The sequence below is a fragment of the Mauremys reevesii genome, linkage group 3 (genome assembly GCF_016161935.1).
Source record: "Mauremys reevesii isolate NIE-2019 linkage group 3, ASM1616193v1, whole genome shotgun sequence".
NCBI classification, from domain to species: Eukaryota; Metazoa; Chordata; order Testudines; family Geoemydidae; genus Mauremys; species Mauremys reevesii.
This window is the reverse complement of record NC_052625.1, coordinates 142,563,341-142,582,415: the sequence shown is the minus strand read 5'-3', so window position 1 is coordinate 142,582,415 and position 19,075 is coordinate 142,563,341. Positions and strand designations below refer to the sequence as shown.

Here is a 19,075-nt window from a genome sequence, read left to right as displayed (position 1 = left end):
CAGCAGAGGGTGCCACTCCCCCTTCTATGACTTCACCCCCAGAATGTTCAGGAAGGAAGAGGGAAGGAATAGCAGGGGTGCACAAGTGCTCTGACAAGCACTGCTATGAGCAGGTTCCACCTCTTGAGCTGCACCAGCTAGCACACCCCATGAGTTGGAATATGCATCCAAAGAAGTAGTGTCACAGAGAGAAATACTGTGAAGGTATCTGGAACACAAGACGACAAGGGTTAATTTGGGGAGCTTACCGGTATTTATTTTACTGGCTTAACACAATATAGGAAGATGGAACATATACTACTGCAAAACACTCAAAGCCCACGTAAAATTATTCAGTCTTTCGTGCATCCCCAAATATGTATTTCTTAGTATCCAGTGAGAATTTAACTGGAGAGGGGGAATACTGAATTTTGTTTGGTCTTTTTGTATAGTAGACGTTTAAATAAATAATTAACAATGTAATATATGTTAGCACATTATAAAAAGTTCTTCTGATTCACCAATTCTTCAGTTCCCTCTCAGGCAGTAGGAAGGGAAAACTCTGCTTTAAAAAAATATTTATCATAGCCAAGAGCTATATCACTTATTGGCTCTCTGGGAATGCTTATGCATAGGCTTTCTAGCCCAGAGTTGAACCTCTGACCTCTGCAAATCATGTAAAATTCTTCTGTTTGAATCTTGAGTATTGGTTGAGTACCCCGTTGCTGGCAATGGGATGGGTGGATATCATAAGCATAAATAATTAGACCACTAGCACAAGTAAATGAACGTCCATTCTTTTAAACCATTGACTTTATTAAAATACGTAATACATAGTTTGCAGAGGAACGTACTGACATTTTCTGAGAACTCCATTGAAAGCAAAACGTAACTGTACATGTACTATTTAACAAACAACAACTTAGAGGATGGGTTCATACTCTATATCCTAAGAGTAGACAGTTGAGTTTTTCCTCAGGTTTTTTGGCACAGGCTCTTCCTTGCCCCCTTGACTCCTATCTCAGAATATCTAGTAGCAGAGAGCAGGGTCTCATACGTCAAACAAACAAACAAACAGCTGGTCCAAGTGGAATTCCATTGTTTTCATCTGCTTCTTCACTCAACTCTTCCCTTCCCAGTATCTTTTATTGTTTTTTAAAAACTTTGTCCAGAAAACCTAAGATGATCAGCCTCTTTCAAAGGCTACAGAGCTGCAGTGCAGGAAGAACTTCAAGTCAAATCTGAGCAGAGATCTCCCAAACCATCAGATCATCTCTCAATGTCTTTACAATTCCTTCAGTATACCAATTTTAAAAATTGAGTGAAAAAAAAAAAGTAATGTCAAAATATGCAAAGGGCAACAGTGCATTCATGAACTGGGTGGAATGCACGTTGAGGGCAGGCTACAATGCACGAAAGAAAATGACAAATTATAAACTTTAAAATTCTGTTGAAATAAAGAGGTGGAGGGTGGGAAGGAGAAGAGAGAAAATAATCTGGATAAATATTTAAAACAAAAAGCTCTTTTCCCATATCTCATTCTCAGTTAAAAGGTTGCAATTACCATAGACATTTAAACAGCACTAGAGACAGTTGATAAAATATATGTCATGACTTAACTCAATGGTAGGGCTGTAAGTCTGGGGAAAAATATAACAAAAACTACATGGAAAAGAAATGGACTGTGTGTTTCCATGAAGGGTGAATTGAGGTTGCATAGGTTTCCACATGAAATGTATAAGGTTGTTTTGGGGAGATAATTTTCCAACCTTGCATAGGATGATATATCTGTTATAAAGATAATACATGGGAACTATGTATGATTGAAACATGAGCTTTGATGAACACACTTTTTCCTCAAGTTTTACTGCAGCAAAAAAAGCAACTTTTTAAACCTCTTCAATGCCCTAACACATATATGAAGTATCCCAGGAAAGAGACATTAGAATTACCATGTGAATGATACAGTGTATATTTATACACGTTGAAACAATTGGAGGAGCCCCCCCACAAAGCATAGCCCTAAAATTTCCATATAGAAAAAAATACTGCATGAGTTAACTTTATTTACAAACATTAAAACTCATTTAAATATAAACTATCTTGGATCATTTATTATATCAAATGAAATTATGTTAGTTAACCGGACTGTTGAATGAATGGATCACCCATATTTATATTTATACTTATTTATCAATAACTGTATAGCCAAACATCAGCTTATTAACTGTGCAGAAAACTTTTAAAACTGCATTTTTATAATTACTTTTGTTTCTAGTTAGTTCAAACTCAGAGCAATGCCTCCATATGTCCGTTAGAATGCAGCTTTTCCATCTTAATTGAGTGAACAACTTCCAATTGTACTGCAGCTAGGGCCATTAGGATATTTGTTTCATCATTGGGTATAACAGAAATAAAGTCAACAGATTAGAAAACTGTCACAGGACAGCTGATTGCTGCTTTGAAAATTAACACCTTGGTATTCAGCATGTTAATTTCCACCAATAAATGTCTTGCCTTTGATCTGCTTTTATCTAAAATCAGGAGGCCCTTTTCCTGTGACAGGTCTCTATTCCATTGGCATTACCTCCTCATCAGAGATGTTGTATGGCATTTCTTTTGCCATTTTGCACCTGGATCTAAGACAACATCATTAGTACTGGGTATTACTCTTGCATATCACAGTGAGGTGAACCTCTACATATTATTTATAATGGGATCACTGTGGAGAACTAAACCCTGTATTAGAAACTGCCTCAAAACAGAGACCTTAATACTAAGGATTTCATGTGTGTTCCTTATCTACAGATAAACTTAAAATGCAGAGCTAAAATTGACCCACCAGACATTAGGTGTGTGACTTCAAATAATGAAACAAAAACAAAACCAACCCCCCCACGACCACCCAGCACATTTCCTTTAGAAAGGATGCTATTTACAACAATAAAGATTCAGTTCTTTAATATTTTAACAAAAAACCCAGCTAATTTTAAAATTAGTAAACTTAATAAGTTTTTTTTAAACCAATACAGTGCACAAACAACATTGCTGTTTGTTCTTGAACATAAGTCTCAGAAATGTAGGAACACTAAGATAAATTATACTAAGCGTGACAAATCTGAACTAATTAAATAATAAGAAAGAAAAAGAAACACCACTATATTTGAAACACAGATTCTAAAAAGTACAGTGTTCCAATGTTTTCTCACAGTTCCAGATTGCTAACATTATAAATTAAAGGTGAAAGATATCCATGAATAAACAAGGCAGCTTTCCACTGATTCTATACTGTTCTTGTCTAAACCTTTGGATATTTCAATCTTCAAATCCCACAAAGTAAGGTTGAATTTGCCAGTTACAAAAAGAATGTCGGTTCATGATGTGGCATTTGAAAAAAATGCATCTAGATATTTACAGGATGCATAGAATGACTTTTTTGCAAATGTTTTTTAATCCACGCACATTTTCATTTCACCTTCTGCAGATTTGTAAACAACATGCTATTCATTCGGACTGTGGTCTTAGGTTATGGTGCGTGGTCTTTTGGGAGGAGGTGGGGGCATGAGTTCAGCGTCAGGATCCAGGTGATGTTTTTGCATCTGTCCTTGAGAAGCTGCTGTACACCTATCAATGAACTCAAACAACATTTCCTTTGTGACTGGATTTTGGATGCTGTTACATACAGCTGGGAACAAAGAACACATTTTGACGTTATTAAACTGATCGGCTGCATGCAACTTGAACAATTTGATCCTGTATTTGCAAAATAAATGACAGTATTTGGCACAAATGTTCAGCTTTGAACATATATTTTATAGAACTTTTGTGTTAGGGATGAAATTACTCTACTTTGCTCACACACAGCTGAGGACTACAGAGAATAAAGAACTGCTGTCCCAACAGGCACCAGTCTAGCCTTCTAGTCAAAAGAATAAATCTTTGTCAAAAAGTAAAATTAAATTCAATATAAATGTCAGGAATTAGCACATTACTTAGGCAAGTAGTAGCAACAAAGCTCTTGTGCAATGTGTCTTCTGGCTCTGAAGCTCTACCTAAGTCGTTACCGGTAGGAATACATGATTTTATCCATTTTGACAAACTTGGAACTGAAATGGCTGAGTCTTTGGATTTTTCATCAAATATCAAACCATTTAGACAATTTATAAAAAGGTTTGATTCTGAATTGAGTATCTTTTTATCATTTTGCCTATGCAACCTGGTCTCGTCTGATGAAATATGAGACTTAGGAAAAAAGGCTAGAAGCAAGATATATTGATTTAAGGTGGAATTCCATGACTAGCTGGGACAAAAATATAAGATAAGGGCTATAAAAGATTTTGAGAGATAGTATGAGGAAGAACATCTATACTACAGAGGCAGTTTCATGAGGAAGAATAATTGTTACTCTTTTGAGCCCCAACATCCATTAAATAAAATGAGTAAACTTATCTCCCTCAACTGATATAAAGTAAAATCATCTTCATGACTAGCTATGAAAAATATGGTTTCATGGGTCACTGAAGATATTCTTTTCATACCACTGTAATTCTGGAAGCATGCACAATCTGAATGTAACATTAATAAAACCCACCCTAATAGCAATGTCTTTATAATTAAAAACATTTTTGGTGTAAAGATGCTTTTAAAAATTTCTTCCGTATGCATCAGTTTTAGTCCATTTAAACACAGTATTATAATGAAAAGTAGCTAGCCTTGCTAAAAACAAACCAAAAATTACAAAAATAAGAAAGTTATCGCCCCAGCAAGCCTGTGCTGGTAAATTTGTATGACCATTTTTAAAGGCTGACCAGGACTAATGGGACAAAGGAAAAAAATCACTATTTTTAAAAAAAAACTTTTTTCAGCTGGAAAAGTCTAAAAAGAAAGAAGTTCAAAAAGGGAAAGAAGTAGCCCACAGACATTTTATTTTAGCTTTACTATTTCTTTCCAGCTTTTATCAAATGTGGAAAAAAGTGGGTCTCTCCTCCTCACCATAGACCTTTTCCAATGGGGAAAAGTTAAGAAAGGAGGAGGGGAGGGAACCTATCAAAACTCCAAAAACAACTTTTTTCAACAACTGAACCAAAAATGCATTTTTTCCTCACAGATTTTTTTATTTAATTGTAAAAAAATGATTTCCCATGAGAAGTTGCATTTTTTTTTACAAACCCCCCCCATTTATTTATTTGGTGAGAAAACTCTTTAGAAATTTTTTTCCAGCCAGCTCTAGCAAAGGGGAAGAAGAGGAAAGCTGTGCATGCTGGGAGTGGAGGAAGGAAGAGGAAAAGTTGCTGTGGCTTGGAAGTAGGGGAGGGGGCTGGGGCAGGCCAAAGGAAAAAAGGTTGCTGAAGCAACTAGGAGAAAATGCTGGTGTTGATGGGGAAAAACTTTAGGAGGTGGTACAGTGGTACCTCTTCTTTAGTGGCCCATCCCTCTTTCCCTTTTGGTGGTGCGAGGGCTGCAGGAGACGCACAAAGCTGCTATGGTGGTGGAGCTGTTTGAATTCTGAGGTGTCTCCCAAAAGGCACCAGCAGTCCTACTGTCACTTGATCAAATGGCTAATTTCAATTTGCTCATCCAAACAATTTAGTTTCACTAGATTATCAGAAATTTACATGGGTGGATTAATTTTAAAGAACAACTACCAATATACATATACCTCCTGGCAAGCTTAGTAGTTCTGAATACCATGTTTAAGATTATGATACCACCACAAAATGCCAGTTCAGTATGACTGTTGTTACTCATATTATTCCAACATATCTTTATTTAAACTCATTCATTCCACCTGAAAGAAAATTGCTCTTTTGCATTTTCGGAGGATTCTTTTTTTATTGTCTATAGGAGAATCTGAAGGCGTCACAATCCTATAAGGACAACTTTTTTTCATAGCTTTCATTTGCTTTACTCTCTATTGTTTGTAATACTATTTTAGGAGCTTGAAATTACATTTTCTCCTACTAATTTTGTCTTCCATCTGGCAAACAATGATCTTGAATAGAGCTGAAATTATCATGGCTTTTTTTGTTTAACAAATTCAACTTATGTAGCATGTTGACGTGCCAAAGTATCTTTCTTTGTGCATCAGCACAAGTCAACATAGCACTAGTGCTTGTTAGTTAACTGCGCTGTAGAGCTAAGGCAACATATTTTGGGGGTGGCCTCACTTAAATGCAGGCCTTTAGCATATATTTGACTAAATAAGGTCCCAATTCCGCGAAGAACTCACACACATTTATTTCACACACGACAGGGGAAATCATGGCCTCAGTGAAGTAACTGGTATGTCTATACTGCAGTTAAAAATCCATGGCTGCCCCGTGTCAGCTGACTTAGGCTCGTGGGGCTTGGGATAAGGTGCTGTTTACCTGCAGTGTAGATGTATATGCATAGGCTGGAGATTGAACTCTGGGACCCTCTCACCTCGTGAGATTCCAGATCCCGGGCTCTAGACTGAGCTCAAACATCTACACTGCAATTAAACATTCCCTTAACCGAGCCAGCTGGCACGTAACAAATGGGAGTGTAGCCTATTTCATTTCACCCAGTGAGTAAGTCCCATTAAAACCATTGGGATTACTCATTGTGTATAAAGTTTCAGCACATACATAAGTCTTTGCAAGATCAGGACCTAACGTTATACTGGAAAAACACAGACTGCTAAACTAGATATTGAGACTACAGACCATTTTCCCTCATTAAATTAGAACAATGTTAAGGCAGATGAAATTCTGGGACTAAATTTTCTGCCAGAGTCCATTTAACCAAGTTTACTGAAATGGTAAAAATGAAGTTATTCTACTCACCTAGGGCGGTGTTGTAAGCATTTGGAAAGCTTTTGTCTATTCTCTGCCTCATGAAGACCCAGCTGTTGTTCTCAAATTTGCACTCTATAATCTTATTGTCATACTGTTTCAGTTCTCTTGTCACCTGTTTTAAAAAAAAGTTCAAGATAAATGCATTTTATTTAATCAGTTTAAAGGCATTGTTCCTTCAGCTTGTGATAGATAATGGAAGGCCAAACATTGCCCTAAAATTCATCAGGAACAGTTCTTCATCCTACACCTAAAGTTAAGCTTAGCTGAATATCTTAACATCTCCAATGTACACATGCTCAGATACTTGACATTTTAAAAATACTTTTGAAATCTGTTGTCAATATATGGCAATTATGCTAAAACATCAGCTACTCTAGTAAAAAAAAAAAATAAATAAAAAAATCGACCAGTAGAAATGTCCCAAATGCAAATAGGTTTCCATGGGGATGAACTGCTTCCTGTATAAGTGCTACTGCCAGCCTAAGTGTATGAAATGCATTATCTGTGTTTCCATCAACCTTCTTAAAGGTCTCAAAGCCAAACATCAGGTTTCAATACCAGAATTAGCTTATAAAAATCATTCCACTCTTTAAATTTTTAGAGATTATTTTCTTTTAAAAATCAAGTAAATTCTAACTCCAAAAATTACATGGGTTTTTAAATCACACATGTTCTAAATAGCCTTCAGGCCTCTTTTCTCTATTCATTCATAGATTTGTCAGCAAGCAGCTGATATCGTGAGCTATTTGTCTTTCTATTAGCTGATGCTGAGTGATTTGGAGATTTTTAGTTCATGTGTACTATACTTCCTGTTTATTTTGGCTACTTCATCCTATGCATCTTAACCTATGATAAAATGCAAAATTCCCAAGTAACCATGGCAACTTGAGAACTTTAGCTAATGCTTTAGCAACTATTTCCCAATATACTTCAGTTTGTTCCAAAAAGCCTCTTTGTACGTATGAATCTGTATTTAACTGTTAGTTTTATGTTTAGCTCTGTTACAGATTTCAAATCAAATGCTAGTAAAGGTAATGTCACAACTGTGATGCAGTCTTTTATGCGTAATTACTTTTCCTTACACTAAAGAGGATTGGTTATTTCATCAGCAGAAATTTGCATTTCTACTGTCTATCCACTTACAGTACTGACACAGGAATTTACTACTGTTCAGGGATACAGACTTTGAAGAAGGCCAGGAAAGTCTTCAGAACAATTAGTTGGGTGTTCAGTGAATACTCTCAAACATATTTTGGACTAATTTCTAGATAAAGGCAATTAATCTGCCAATATGAGTCCCAAACCTTTGTGGATTACCCCTGCAAAATAGGACAAGTCTAACCTTCAAGTTGCTAAAAATGCAACCATCACATTTTGTTCAGCATTTATTTTGAACATTACTATTAATTTCAGGAAAGGGAGCTCTGGGATTTTACTTGTCATGTAAAAGTGACAGTATGAGACAATTTAGCTAACCTGCTTAATTTAGGCCAGTCAAGTCAAGAGACTTTAACATAAAAAAAGTCAGTTTTTTTCATCAGTTTTTTTTTATCATAAATTAATGTATTTGTTTTTTAAAAAGAAATAATCCTTCTGCTGACTACAGATATTTTTAAAAGCCGTTTAACCGCTACAATGCGCTTTGTGACCGTTGGCGGTCACGTGGCTTAGGGGAGACATTTCCTATCCTGTTTGCAAGATTAACTTATCCCCTAATTTGCCTGTCTTTCCCTTTTTAGCACATTTCCTTGTATGGTAACTTAGTTCACTATACATGTGTTAAAAGCTATATTCCAACCAGATGTTCACGTAACACAGACTCACTTAACAATTATGTTTCATTAGGTGTGTTCAGGAAAACACAACATCCTTTTCTAGTCCACTGTGGATGTTTAAATACAGGAAGAAACTTTTGGCTGTGTAATGATTTGGAAAGTATATTACTTTGACAATAGCTGCCAAGGGAAAAAAATATATACGGTATATGTCCTTTTTTCCTGATGAAGCAGGAAAATGCTGTTAGAAAAATCACCTGCTAGAGGCAGAGAGATATTCAACTCTAGCCAGTGACTTTCACTAACTAGCAATCTCAGTAAGCCTTTGTCATATAGTTTATCATTCTTCTAGTGTTCAGAGGCTCAGAATAGCAATAAATTATGTGGTTGCTCTATGTGACTGTGGCAATTAAGCAGTATTATTAACTCTCTGTATGCTTGCTTGGCCACTCATTAGCAATCTGGAAGATGGATCTTTCCAGAAAATGCAAACACCTGCCAATGCACTGAGCTAAATGCTTTTAGAAAACTGCTGATCATAGTCTTCACAAGTTATAGCAATTACCAAATAAAGAACATAGCAGTTACCATTCCCCAATTAAATGACCTTGGTCTTGTAAAAGCACCTGTCTTAATGTGTAGGCACATTTTCTTTTAGAAGCTGTTGAAGAGCTTATCAACAGTACAGAAAGTACTCTGAGCACAATATACACGTTCAGCATTAACAATGCTGAAAACACCGGTGTACCACAATCATTGTAGGCTTCTCAATATGTATGTGTTTGGAGAGGATTGAAAAGGTCACAGAACAATTCCTTAGTAATCACTGTAAACAAGCTTTCTTGCAAATATGTCACAGTTCAGGGCAACTGCACCTGTGTTTCCCCTCAGTTATCCAGCTCTCAGCTTCCAGCTCCCCAGCTGTTGCTTCTCTTGGGTGGGGAGACCTACCTCTCACTCCCTTTTGACCAGGGTATGTCCAGGCTGCAGTTCCCTGTCTTCACTGTGTATTTCCCAGCAAAGACAGTCTGCCTAAACAGATCTGCTTGCTTTTTCTTCAGAGACTGATAACAGAGTGATTTCTGCAGATATAAGGTACCTCAAAGTCCTCTCCAACCTATTTTATTCTTCAGGTACAAGCATTACAGAGTAAATATACTAAAAACAGTTTTGCATGCTAAGAAGCTTACCAGAGTTCACGCTAACATGGATTCTGGCAGGCCCAGTCCTCCCAACTGTACCTTAAGGATTGGGGCCCTCCCTGGACTAGGGGTCCTGTGCATTTAAATCCAGACTTTTCATCCCAAAACCCTTTCTTTGCGCCTCTGCCCCTGGGAATCCCAGTCTGACCTAGTGTATGTGTATTATCTCCAGGGAGAAGGCTTCAAAGGCAGATAACAAATGAAGTTCATTAGCCTCCGCACTGCCTACTAGAGAAGATACATAAAATGCCACAATACCACATACACAATTGCAATTCTAATACAAAATACTCCCAAAGACTGTTTTGGATATTGTCAATCTGCCACAATCATTACATGCATCACTCACAACCATTTCCTGAAGTGGTGATTAAAACTAAATGTGGTCTGGGAGCCACCAAAATGTAACTCATCCCTCACCAAAATGCCTTCTCCCTCACCAAGCTCTTTCCTAGCAGTTGGGAGTGAGAGATTAAACTTCCCTCCTAGTGAAAAACAGAATGACATATTGGACATCCTGCCTCAAAGAAGTCTCTCTCCATTCTCCCTTCTTGGCTTTGTGTTCCTCCATCCTTCCCCCACTCCCACCTCTACATATTGTAGAGGAAATCTGAGGGCAGGTCTACACTAAGGGCGGGGGTTGAACTAGGGTACGCAAGTTCAGCTACGTGAATAGCGTAGCTGAATTCGAAGTACCCTAGTTCGAACTACTCACCCGTCCAGACGCCGCGGAATCGAAGTCCGCGGCTCCAAGGTTGACTCCGCCACTGCCGTTTGCAGTGGTGGAGTACCGGAGTCGACCGCGGCGCTTCCGGAGTTCAAACTATAGCGTCCAGATTAGACGCGATAGTTCGAACTCCGAGAAGTCGAACTCACCGCGTCGACCCGGCTGGTAAGTGTAGACCAGCCCTGAGAAACTCATCATTCCACTTCTTGAAAGCGAGTTTTGGCAGTTGTTTCTTCTAGTTTGTGCTGGATGGGACAAGGCAGAAGATGTCTCAGCTATGAGAGGACTTGGGGTTGAGTGCTGAACAATTTGCTCAGCAGTGAGATTCACTGTATGAGCTGCTGGTTCTCTTACCCCAGTGATGACAAATCTGTGGAACCAGAACCAATTCTGACAATGCTTCCAAACCTGCTACAGCCATACGGGTCTGCCAGATTATGGGGCCACCACACCCATTCTAGTGCAACTTGATGCCAACAAAGTCCTTCGTGGGGGGGGGGGGAAGGGAGGGGAGATAATCAGTATGTTTCTCCCTCCATCCCAGCCCAAACTGGGACAGACTACATGCTCTCCTTCCCCACTGAACAGAAAACCCCCATCCACTATTTTTGTAACTGTCCCCACAATCACAAACCTCAATTTATACATATTTCATAGTCCATATTCCAGTGCAAAGTGAACTCACCTGGCACTATATATGGGTTGGGAATAGGTACGGGTATGGAGGACAGGTGATCACATACTGAATCTTGGTCCTGGCATATCAGTTCCCAATTGAATAGCTTTGCAGGGGACTCCAAATTTGTTTGAACTGGACCTGTTTGGAACCCAGTGCTCAGTGGCCTCAAATTTGGAAGTTTCCATCAAACTAAGGACTCCATGGAACCTTCCTTAATCAAATATTTGTTCCCTAGAATATCTTCAGACAGCTAATGGAAATTTGGATCCCACAATACCACATGAATCAGTGTCATGGAGTAAATAGATTCCTTTAAAGTTTAGCAAATTTAAGGTAATCCTATTAGCTCATATGGAATAAAAAAGCTTAACTTTTTCCTTTCGTTATGATGAAAAGCTTCCCCACTACCTGCACTATCTACTGTAGTCCTTTAACACAGAAGAGCGGTTCCCTTTACAAAAACAATAGCATCTAGCATTTATGTATTGCCTTTTGTGCAAATGGAACCTGAAGTAGGAAAGAAACTGAAATATCAACTACACATAATAATTACTTCTATCTACCACTGCAATGCAGCCATCTCTGAGGTGAAGTACACACAGCAACATTACACAGCAATTTAGGACGTGAAAAATAATGTATCCAACTGAAAATACAGAAGGCAAAACATTTAGGTAACCAGACAGTAATTATTTCTACTGCTCTGAACACTGCCACGTGTTCAGAGCAGTAGACTACAAATGGTCAAAATTTCTGTTTTACATTTCATTCAAAAGAGCACCTGTAGCCACGCAGGGCTTCTTGGTACCATGCTCGAGCACAGATTCAGTAATGAGTCAGGGATAATTTCACCTTACTGAATCACCACATCGTTCCCTACAATTGTTACATGGTGTCATCTAAATAGTAATCCAGCCCTGCTTAGTTTGTGAGATGAGGGGATCACTGCAAAGTTGCTATTGTATGTAATTTAGTTATTGAAAAATCATTGTTTATTTTATATTTTAAAGCAGTTAAGCAAATATTCAGACTTTTGATTAAAATGTAAAAGTTATGATTTTTTTTAAAATTACCAACATCTATTTTTTCCAGTTTTCTAATTTTTAGGGGTTTTTTTTGTAAAAAATGTAGATAAAATTTTACATCACAACAAGAAACACATGAGGTTACATACTTCATTGAGTTCTGTGTTCAATGCAATTATGACAAATCATTTTTTAGGAAAACAATCTACTTTAAGGAGACACTGAGGCTGCCAAGAAAACATTAAAAAAATTCTATTTAGAAATATTTTTTGTTCATATTTAGTCTTTGTACTTTTTCCCTCATTCTTTATTACCAAAAACATCTGCATGACTAAAGAACCATTGTTTTGTCTGCTGCTTATTCCTTGCCTTAAGTCATCATCTTATTTGTGATATCCCAGTAGAAATGACTGTGATGTTAGAGACAGAAGATTATGATTTCCACAGAGGAATAAGCAGGAGCAGCAGCTGAATTCTTAAGAAATAAAGTTTTTTTTAACATGTAATTTCTTTGTTTTATTTTTCTTATTCCATATTACTGACTATACAGGCAGAACAGTTAATAAATACAACGGTTTTTCAAGTTTTCCAAGAGGCATCTGCTTCTTTGTAAGAAAAAACATACACGATGTGAGTACTATTCTTTTCCTATGTAAATGAACAAATAGACACGTTAATAATATTCACTCACAGTTCATTAGCTGAACTGCAGAAAAAGCTGTCATATTTTGCCATATAGAGCTGGTCTTAGCACTTTTGGGTATGCCTGTGAAACAATCCCCTCCTCACTGCAAATATAAGAGATTCTTCTCCACCCAGATCACACTACTATGGACAAAGTGAGAAAGATAGCTCTTTAGCGTACGTCCAAAATTAACTGAATAACTCTCTGAAGGAGAGTGTGAGAACCTTCAGGTCGTCCCCAGACTCCTGCTTCAGGAGAAATGGAGCCCAGCAGCTAGTGCTGGGGTCAGGGCATTCTTGAAACATTTAACCAAGTTTTCAAGGGACAATTGTCCAAAGAATCTGAGAGATGTGAGCACCTCATTCACTGGAAGATTTTGGCTGTGTTCAGGCTTCGATGACAGCACAGGGGATGAGGTGGGAAATATGCAGACCAACTTTTGCCTTTACAGTTGGTGACCCCTTCAGTGAGGCAGGGCAGAACTAATGCAGCCTCAAATCCTGGTTTCTCCACCACTACCAAACTTGATGTGGTTGTACTACCCCATTTCGGTGAACTATATCATTCAGATAGTTGGAGGAATATGAAAAAGTATTATCATGCATTATTTCCTTTTAAGTAATTCATATGGAACATTTAAGCAACCTGACAAAGGACACAATGAGAGTCAGTGGCAGAGCCAGGATTGGAATCTTGGAGTCCCTTGCTCTACATCCTGTGCTTTGTCCTCTTGAATCTCCTGTCCCCTCATGCTATTGAACTACCCCTTCTTGTGGCCAGAGGTCATAAGGTTGCTTAAGCATAAGTTAGCTCAGCTGCAGGCAGCCAATTTGAAGAAAGCTTGCACTGGGCTTACTGCTCCCTTTAGCCACAAAATGATGGAGGGTCCTCCCCAAAATCAAAGAGACATGTGATGATTTTCAAAGACATCAAAGTCTAGATCTGGGCAGCTGCAGGGAGTAAGTAGCAGACAATGAATAACCTATGATATCCAGGAGATATCAAATATAAATATTCAACCCTAGCAACTGGTGTAAATTTAAATAAGGCAGGGGCACTTGTAGTAGCAGACTTTGTGGGTCCCAAAAGTCAGTTCTAATGTCATAGGTTATACACTATGATAAATATAAAATGTCTGTTTTCTCTGAAAGTATATAATTTAGATTGTAAATACCATTTTAAAGAATATAGTTTTTCAAGTGAAATACCAAAATATACATGAATATAAATAAGGTTTTTAAAATATACTCAAGCCTGTTCATACAATGAGCTTTTACTGCACCTAAAAGCGTCATAAACATTTCAGTTAATAAAAAAAATGAACCAGTTAAATAAAATATTACATATTTTCTGTTCACCAAACAAAGTTTCATAATATAATGAAATCGTATTTAAAATGCATGTTAAAAGGACCGTTTTCTCAAAAATAAAGATGTGCTAAATTGGTTACCACTGCTGTTATATTATTTTACTACAGTTACGAGAACTGATGGTGTGCAGTTTTAAGTAGCGTATTACACAATAAACAGCTGTCAGGTTGGGTAAAAGCAAGTGAAGTTGAAATGTTTATTCAATAGTGAAGCTGTTTAGTGATAATGACTACACATTATCTCTTGTTTATAGGAAATAAAATGAATGATCTGACGCCTTTAAAGGAACATTAACAGGTTAAAATAATATTTTACATACATTCTGAAAATCTTTTTTTACTATATACAGCATGGCCAACACCAAGAATTGAAAAATCCTGAGTCATGCCCCTCAAAATAATGCCCCTCTTCTTCACAACCATGAGGGCTAGAAACTTTTTTTTAATGAAAGTAGAGATTCTCACCTAATCACATTTCTCTAGGTGCTGGTGCTTTAAGAAAAACTTGTGAGACTTGCAATAAAAAACACAAGAACTGGAATCACTTAATATATGGTATTGTCCATTTCACCTTTATTTCCCATCTTCAAATATTGATTCAGCTTTCTGAGACTTAGGATGGGCTGGACACCACCTGTCTTTCAGACTACCAGGAAATAACTGGAATAAAATCCCTTCCCCTTCTTTTGGTTGGTGGCATAAACTTTGTGTTTCTTTGCCAGGAGGAAGTACATTTCCTGTAGCAATCTGGAGTTTTCTGTAAACCAGATCTTATAGTACCTTCTGAACAATCAGGATCTATGTGTCTAAGGTGACAAAAGACAAAGGGTTGTAAAATACCAAAGAGGTCCCAGTAAACTGCTGTTAATGGCAAAGCCAGCTAAATGATCCGGAACCTTTCAAAACCCCTTCTATTTCTGGTGCTTGCTGAAAGAGTGGTTAAGATCATTTGGTGTTGTTAAGGTTGAGCACACTATATGTAAGGTGACCTCCTTTGAAGCTAGTCATTAATGATAAAACTAGCTTGTGTGATGGAGCCTTTTCCTTCTCTGACCTGAATCACAGGTCCAAATGTACAGAATGTGGCCTTTGTCTCTATTTTCCTCAGCAAATAAGACTGCCCCAAAAAGTTCTCTGTAGTGCAAGGGAAGAGCTTTTCAGGGACCCCTAGTGGAAATCATACCTGCAGCCAATCAGACCTACAGGCATCTATGCCTCCAACAGTTTCACCTGCATCAGAGGCCACCAGAACCTGATGCTGGGCTAGGTCTATGTTCTCACAGACTAGCTTTTCAAATCATAGAATCATAGTATTCCAAGTATGGCTCATCTTCCCTGTAGCCATGGCCATCTCTGCCACGAAACTCTCACAGGACAGTAGAGGTCAGAGGCATCTTTGAGGGCATATTTTTTCTTGATCATTTTTAGACTCGGAAGTAGTTGCATCACAGGGTCTGCCACATCTTCACCAGCTGATTTAAACAGGATGTAACAAAAAGGTAACCCTAAAGACTGGAGTTCCTGGTCCAGGCAGCTCTCAATCATGGTCCTTGAAGATTCCTGGACTGGTTTCACCTCAAAAGCAGGTGTCCTGGACAACTTCTGTAAAAATGTAAAAATGCCACTGTGTAGCCATCACCTGGGTGTTCCTCCACTGTGGCATCAAAAGAGTTCTCTGATTATTCAGAGTTCAAAGAACGGTCCATATCACCCTGATCCTCAGCCTGCCCTGCTGCAAGTGGACAAAACTGATTGGAATGTTTGGAGGACAGTACTTACACCTGGCATGAGATTATGTGTAAAAGCTATGCTGTCAGGATATTTTACTCCTGGTAGGTCACCCAAAGTAGGCAGATCAAAGGAACCAGATGAAAAGCAGTCCACTGGTCCTCCAGGTTGGGGATTGAATGATAGGCCAACAACTTATTCTTGTCAAAAATTTAAGATTTAGAAATACAAAGTAGCCATTCCAGCAAACAGCATGCCAAATTAATTGGCAGAAATAACAAGTTTTGGAAAGCCAACAGGAAACCAAGATTCTGAGAAATTCTTTATTAAAAGTAAAACAAACTATGAAAGTGGGTTTCTAGAACATTAGAATAATGGCTACAACAACAAAAGCTGTGCAGGGATGAAAAAATGGATGAATATAATCTTAAAATCTTTGGAGTAAGCGAATGGTGATAGCCAAGAGCTAATAAAAAGATCGAAAAGTGAAAATAAGGTAATAAAATATTCAAGAAGGCAAGATGATTTTCACTCAGAGTACCATTAATTATGACTTCTAAAGCAGAAAAAAAATCACTCAGACTGGGTTACCAATTATCAGAAAATTGCTCCAAACTAGATATCAAACATGACAATTATACAATATTACGCAGACAACTACCACAATTAGATCAAAAATAAATTCTACAATTGGCTACAAACTCTGGCAATTCCCTGACAGATATCTCCATAATAATGGAGGGACTTTAATGACAAAGTTCAGGATGACAACAATGGAGGCAGAAAGCAATGCACAAATGGGTTTAGGTTCCCAAAATCGAAATGGTGAAAGACTGATAGAACTGTGCCTGGTAGCAGATTTCATAATTGGGCGAAACATTATTCCCACACAAAGATATCCAACAAGTAACTTAGAAATCCCCAGATGGAGTCACCAGGAACCAGACAGACCATCTATATACTGCAGCTATTCCAAACTGTACTGAAGAACAGATTTCACACTCTAAAAGACTTAGATCCACCACAAAAAGTCAACATGGACATGTTGTATGACAGAATCATAGATTCCTCATTAACTCTAGTTGGTATCCAGATAAGCACACCTAAAGTTTGGATAAGTGAGGATGTGTTAAACTGTGTGATAGAAAGGGAACAAGTCAAAGCAGACAGACTCCTCAAAAAACACCTCTAGAAGCAGCAGCAAAAAACTGTATAAAACAAAGGGGCATCAGACCTGGCACAGCTAATCCCCAAATCAGCCAGGAGGAGACGCCCTAGCAGTGACAATTTGGTGGAGAATGCAGGCAGGGCAGTCACCTCGATACAGAGGAGTGTGAGAAGCCATAGTAGTGATGTTCAGAAGGAAAGAGAATGCAGATGCTTAATGGAGAAGACCAATATACACTCTCAAGATGGACCTCAAGAGTTTTCACTTGTATTTATGGGAGATATAAAACAATCCATGAGGACCCAGGCACTACTTATGCAGGTCCTGCAGAATCAATAGAGGCAGTGGGAGGAACAATTATATCTGCAAGCATATTTAATGAAGCTGGCTGAACAGCAGCAATATTTGTTTAGGATCCTGTGAGAAGGAGGGAGCAGGGGCTGAAGAAGCTGGGAGCAGAAAAAAATGCTCCAGGGCCACTGGAATGGGTTACCTAGGAAGGTGGTGGAATCTCCTTCCTTAGAGGTTTTTAAGTCTTGCTTTGAGCAGGGGATTGGACTAGATGACCTCCTGAGGTCCCTCCCAACCCTGATATTCTATGATTTTATGAATGTTACGCCTGTGGGCAGAGGGGACATTTGAAAAGGGACTGCCCCTATGTACATCAGGACAAGAAAGCTTACTCTGAAGCAAAAAATCTAGGAAAGCCCAAACAAGTCCCACCTGCTGAAAAAAAAGTACTTGTTTTTTTCCTGTAGGAGATGGGGACTTGTGAAGGCGCACTGCCCTCACAAGACAAGGGAAACTAGCCATGAAAAAGGCAACAGGTAAAGAAAGAAATGGAAGGAAGAGCCAGAGGCCCATAGTGTGGGCACATAGGTTGTAGAGAAGGCCAAGAGTGCTGTGAAGATAGAGGATGAGGAGAAATTGGAGGGAACAAAGAGTCATCCAAAGATAAACTTAAAGGATTCGGGGACAAATACAGAGGGTAATCAGAATACAGTGGGAACTCAGACCCTGGGAGAGTCTGTGGAGCAAAGGCAAAAGCTACAAGGGAGGTTGGTGGCTGCTGAGCAAGCCTTGCAAATGGCTTCCCAAGAGTCAGAATTCCAGGAGGAAAGTTTAGAGACACCATGGAGGAGAAGGGTAGACTCCTTCTCATGGTGGGGGACCTGGAGCTGGAAAGGATTTCCTGTGGGCCCAGTTCCGATAACTCTCAGGGAAAAGGCATCATACCCCTCAGGGTTACAGGGTTGAGGGGGAGGATGTGTAATGGAGTCCTACCTCACACCCGGCCTGAGTAGAGAGAAAGGGCCAATGACTCCTATGATAGGCTGCACTTGGAGAACAGTCAGGGCTGATAAGCTTTTAATTTATGATGAAGCCCAGCTAGGCAAGGGCAGACTAAGCTGCTATAAAAACAGGAAGTAGAGAGCAAGAAGGGGGCTTCAGTGAGAAAGACTGCAGTCACTCTCTGTGCTTTAGAGAGGGAAAGGAGGAAACCCAGTTGGATAGTTGAAAACCTAGGGATGCAGGCCTTGAAGGAAGGGTTTTCCCAGAAAGTGGTGGAATAGGAAAAGGCTCAGGGAAATGGCAGCAAGATGGAATGTTGCAGACCCTGGCTGCTGATTAGAGGGTCCCTGAGTTGGAATCTGGAATAGTGGGTGGGCCCAAGTTCCCCTACCAGCCACTGGGGAAGTGGCACAGAGTGGGCAGTGGACCAGAAAACAGCCTGAGACAGTCATTGAATGGGAGTTGGACCCTTGGAATGGGGAAAACACATAGTTATCTAGCTGGAGGGCCAAGCCACGAAGAGGTAGCAACTGAGTCACAAAAAGAGACAGCACCCTGAGCTGCAGAGAGAGAGAGAGAGTGAGTGAGAGAGGCAGGCTGCAGCACAAACGAGAGACAGGAAAAGGA

At 38.9% G+C, this 19,075-nt stretch overlaps 1 protein-coding gene and 1 long non-coding RNA gene across 5 annotated transcripts in view; one reads left to right on the top strand and one right to left on the bottom strand.

Moving 5' to 3' along the window:
* RNGTT (RNA guanylyltransferase and 5'-phosphatase) overlaps positions 1–19,075 on the bottom strand; it is a 438,367-nt gene that overhangs the window by 55,336 nt on the left and 363,956 nt on the right. For 2 of the 4 annotated variants that reach the window (XM_039528843.1, XM_039528841.1), the window contains 2 exons: positions 6,786–6,909; positions 775–3,664 (listed from right to left, as the gene is read on the bottom strand). In XM_039528843.1, the coding sequence (XP_039384777.1) occupies positions 3,501–3,664; positions 6,786–6,909 (288 nt within the window). In that variant the 3' untranslated portion in view covers positions 775–3,500. Of the gene's footprint in view, positions 1–774; positions 3,665–6,785; positions 6,910–19,075 lie in introns of those variants that run through there. The other 2 variants (XR_005595781.1, XM_039528842.1) reach the window with 1 other exon arrangement.
* On the top strand, positions 61–3,769 carry LOC120400379. Its single transcript, XR_005595782.1, has 2 exons — positions 61–204; positions 3,464–3,769. It is a non-coding gene; the product is annotated as an uncharacterized LOC120400379 (long non-coding RNA).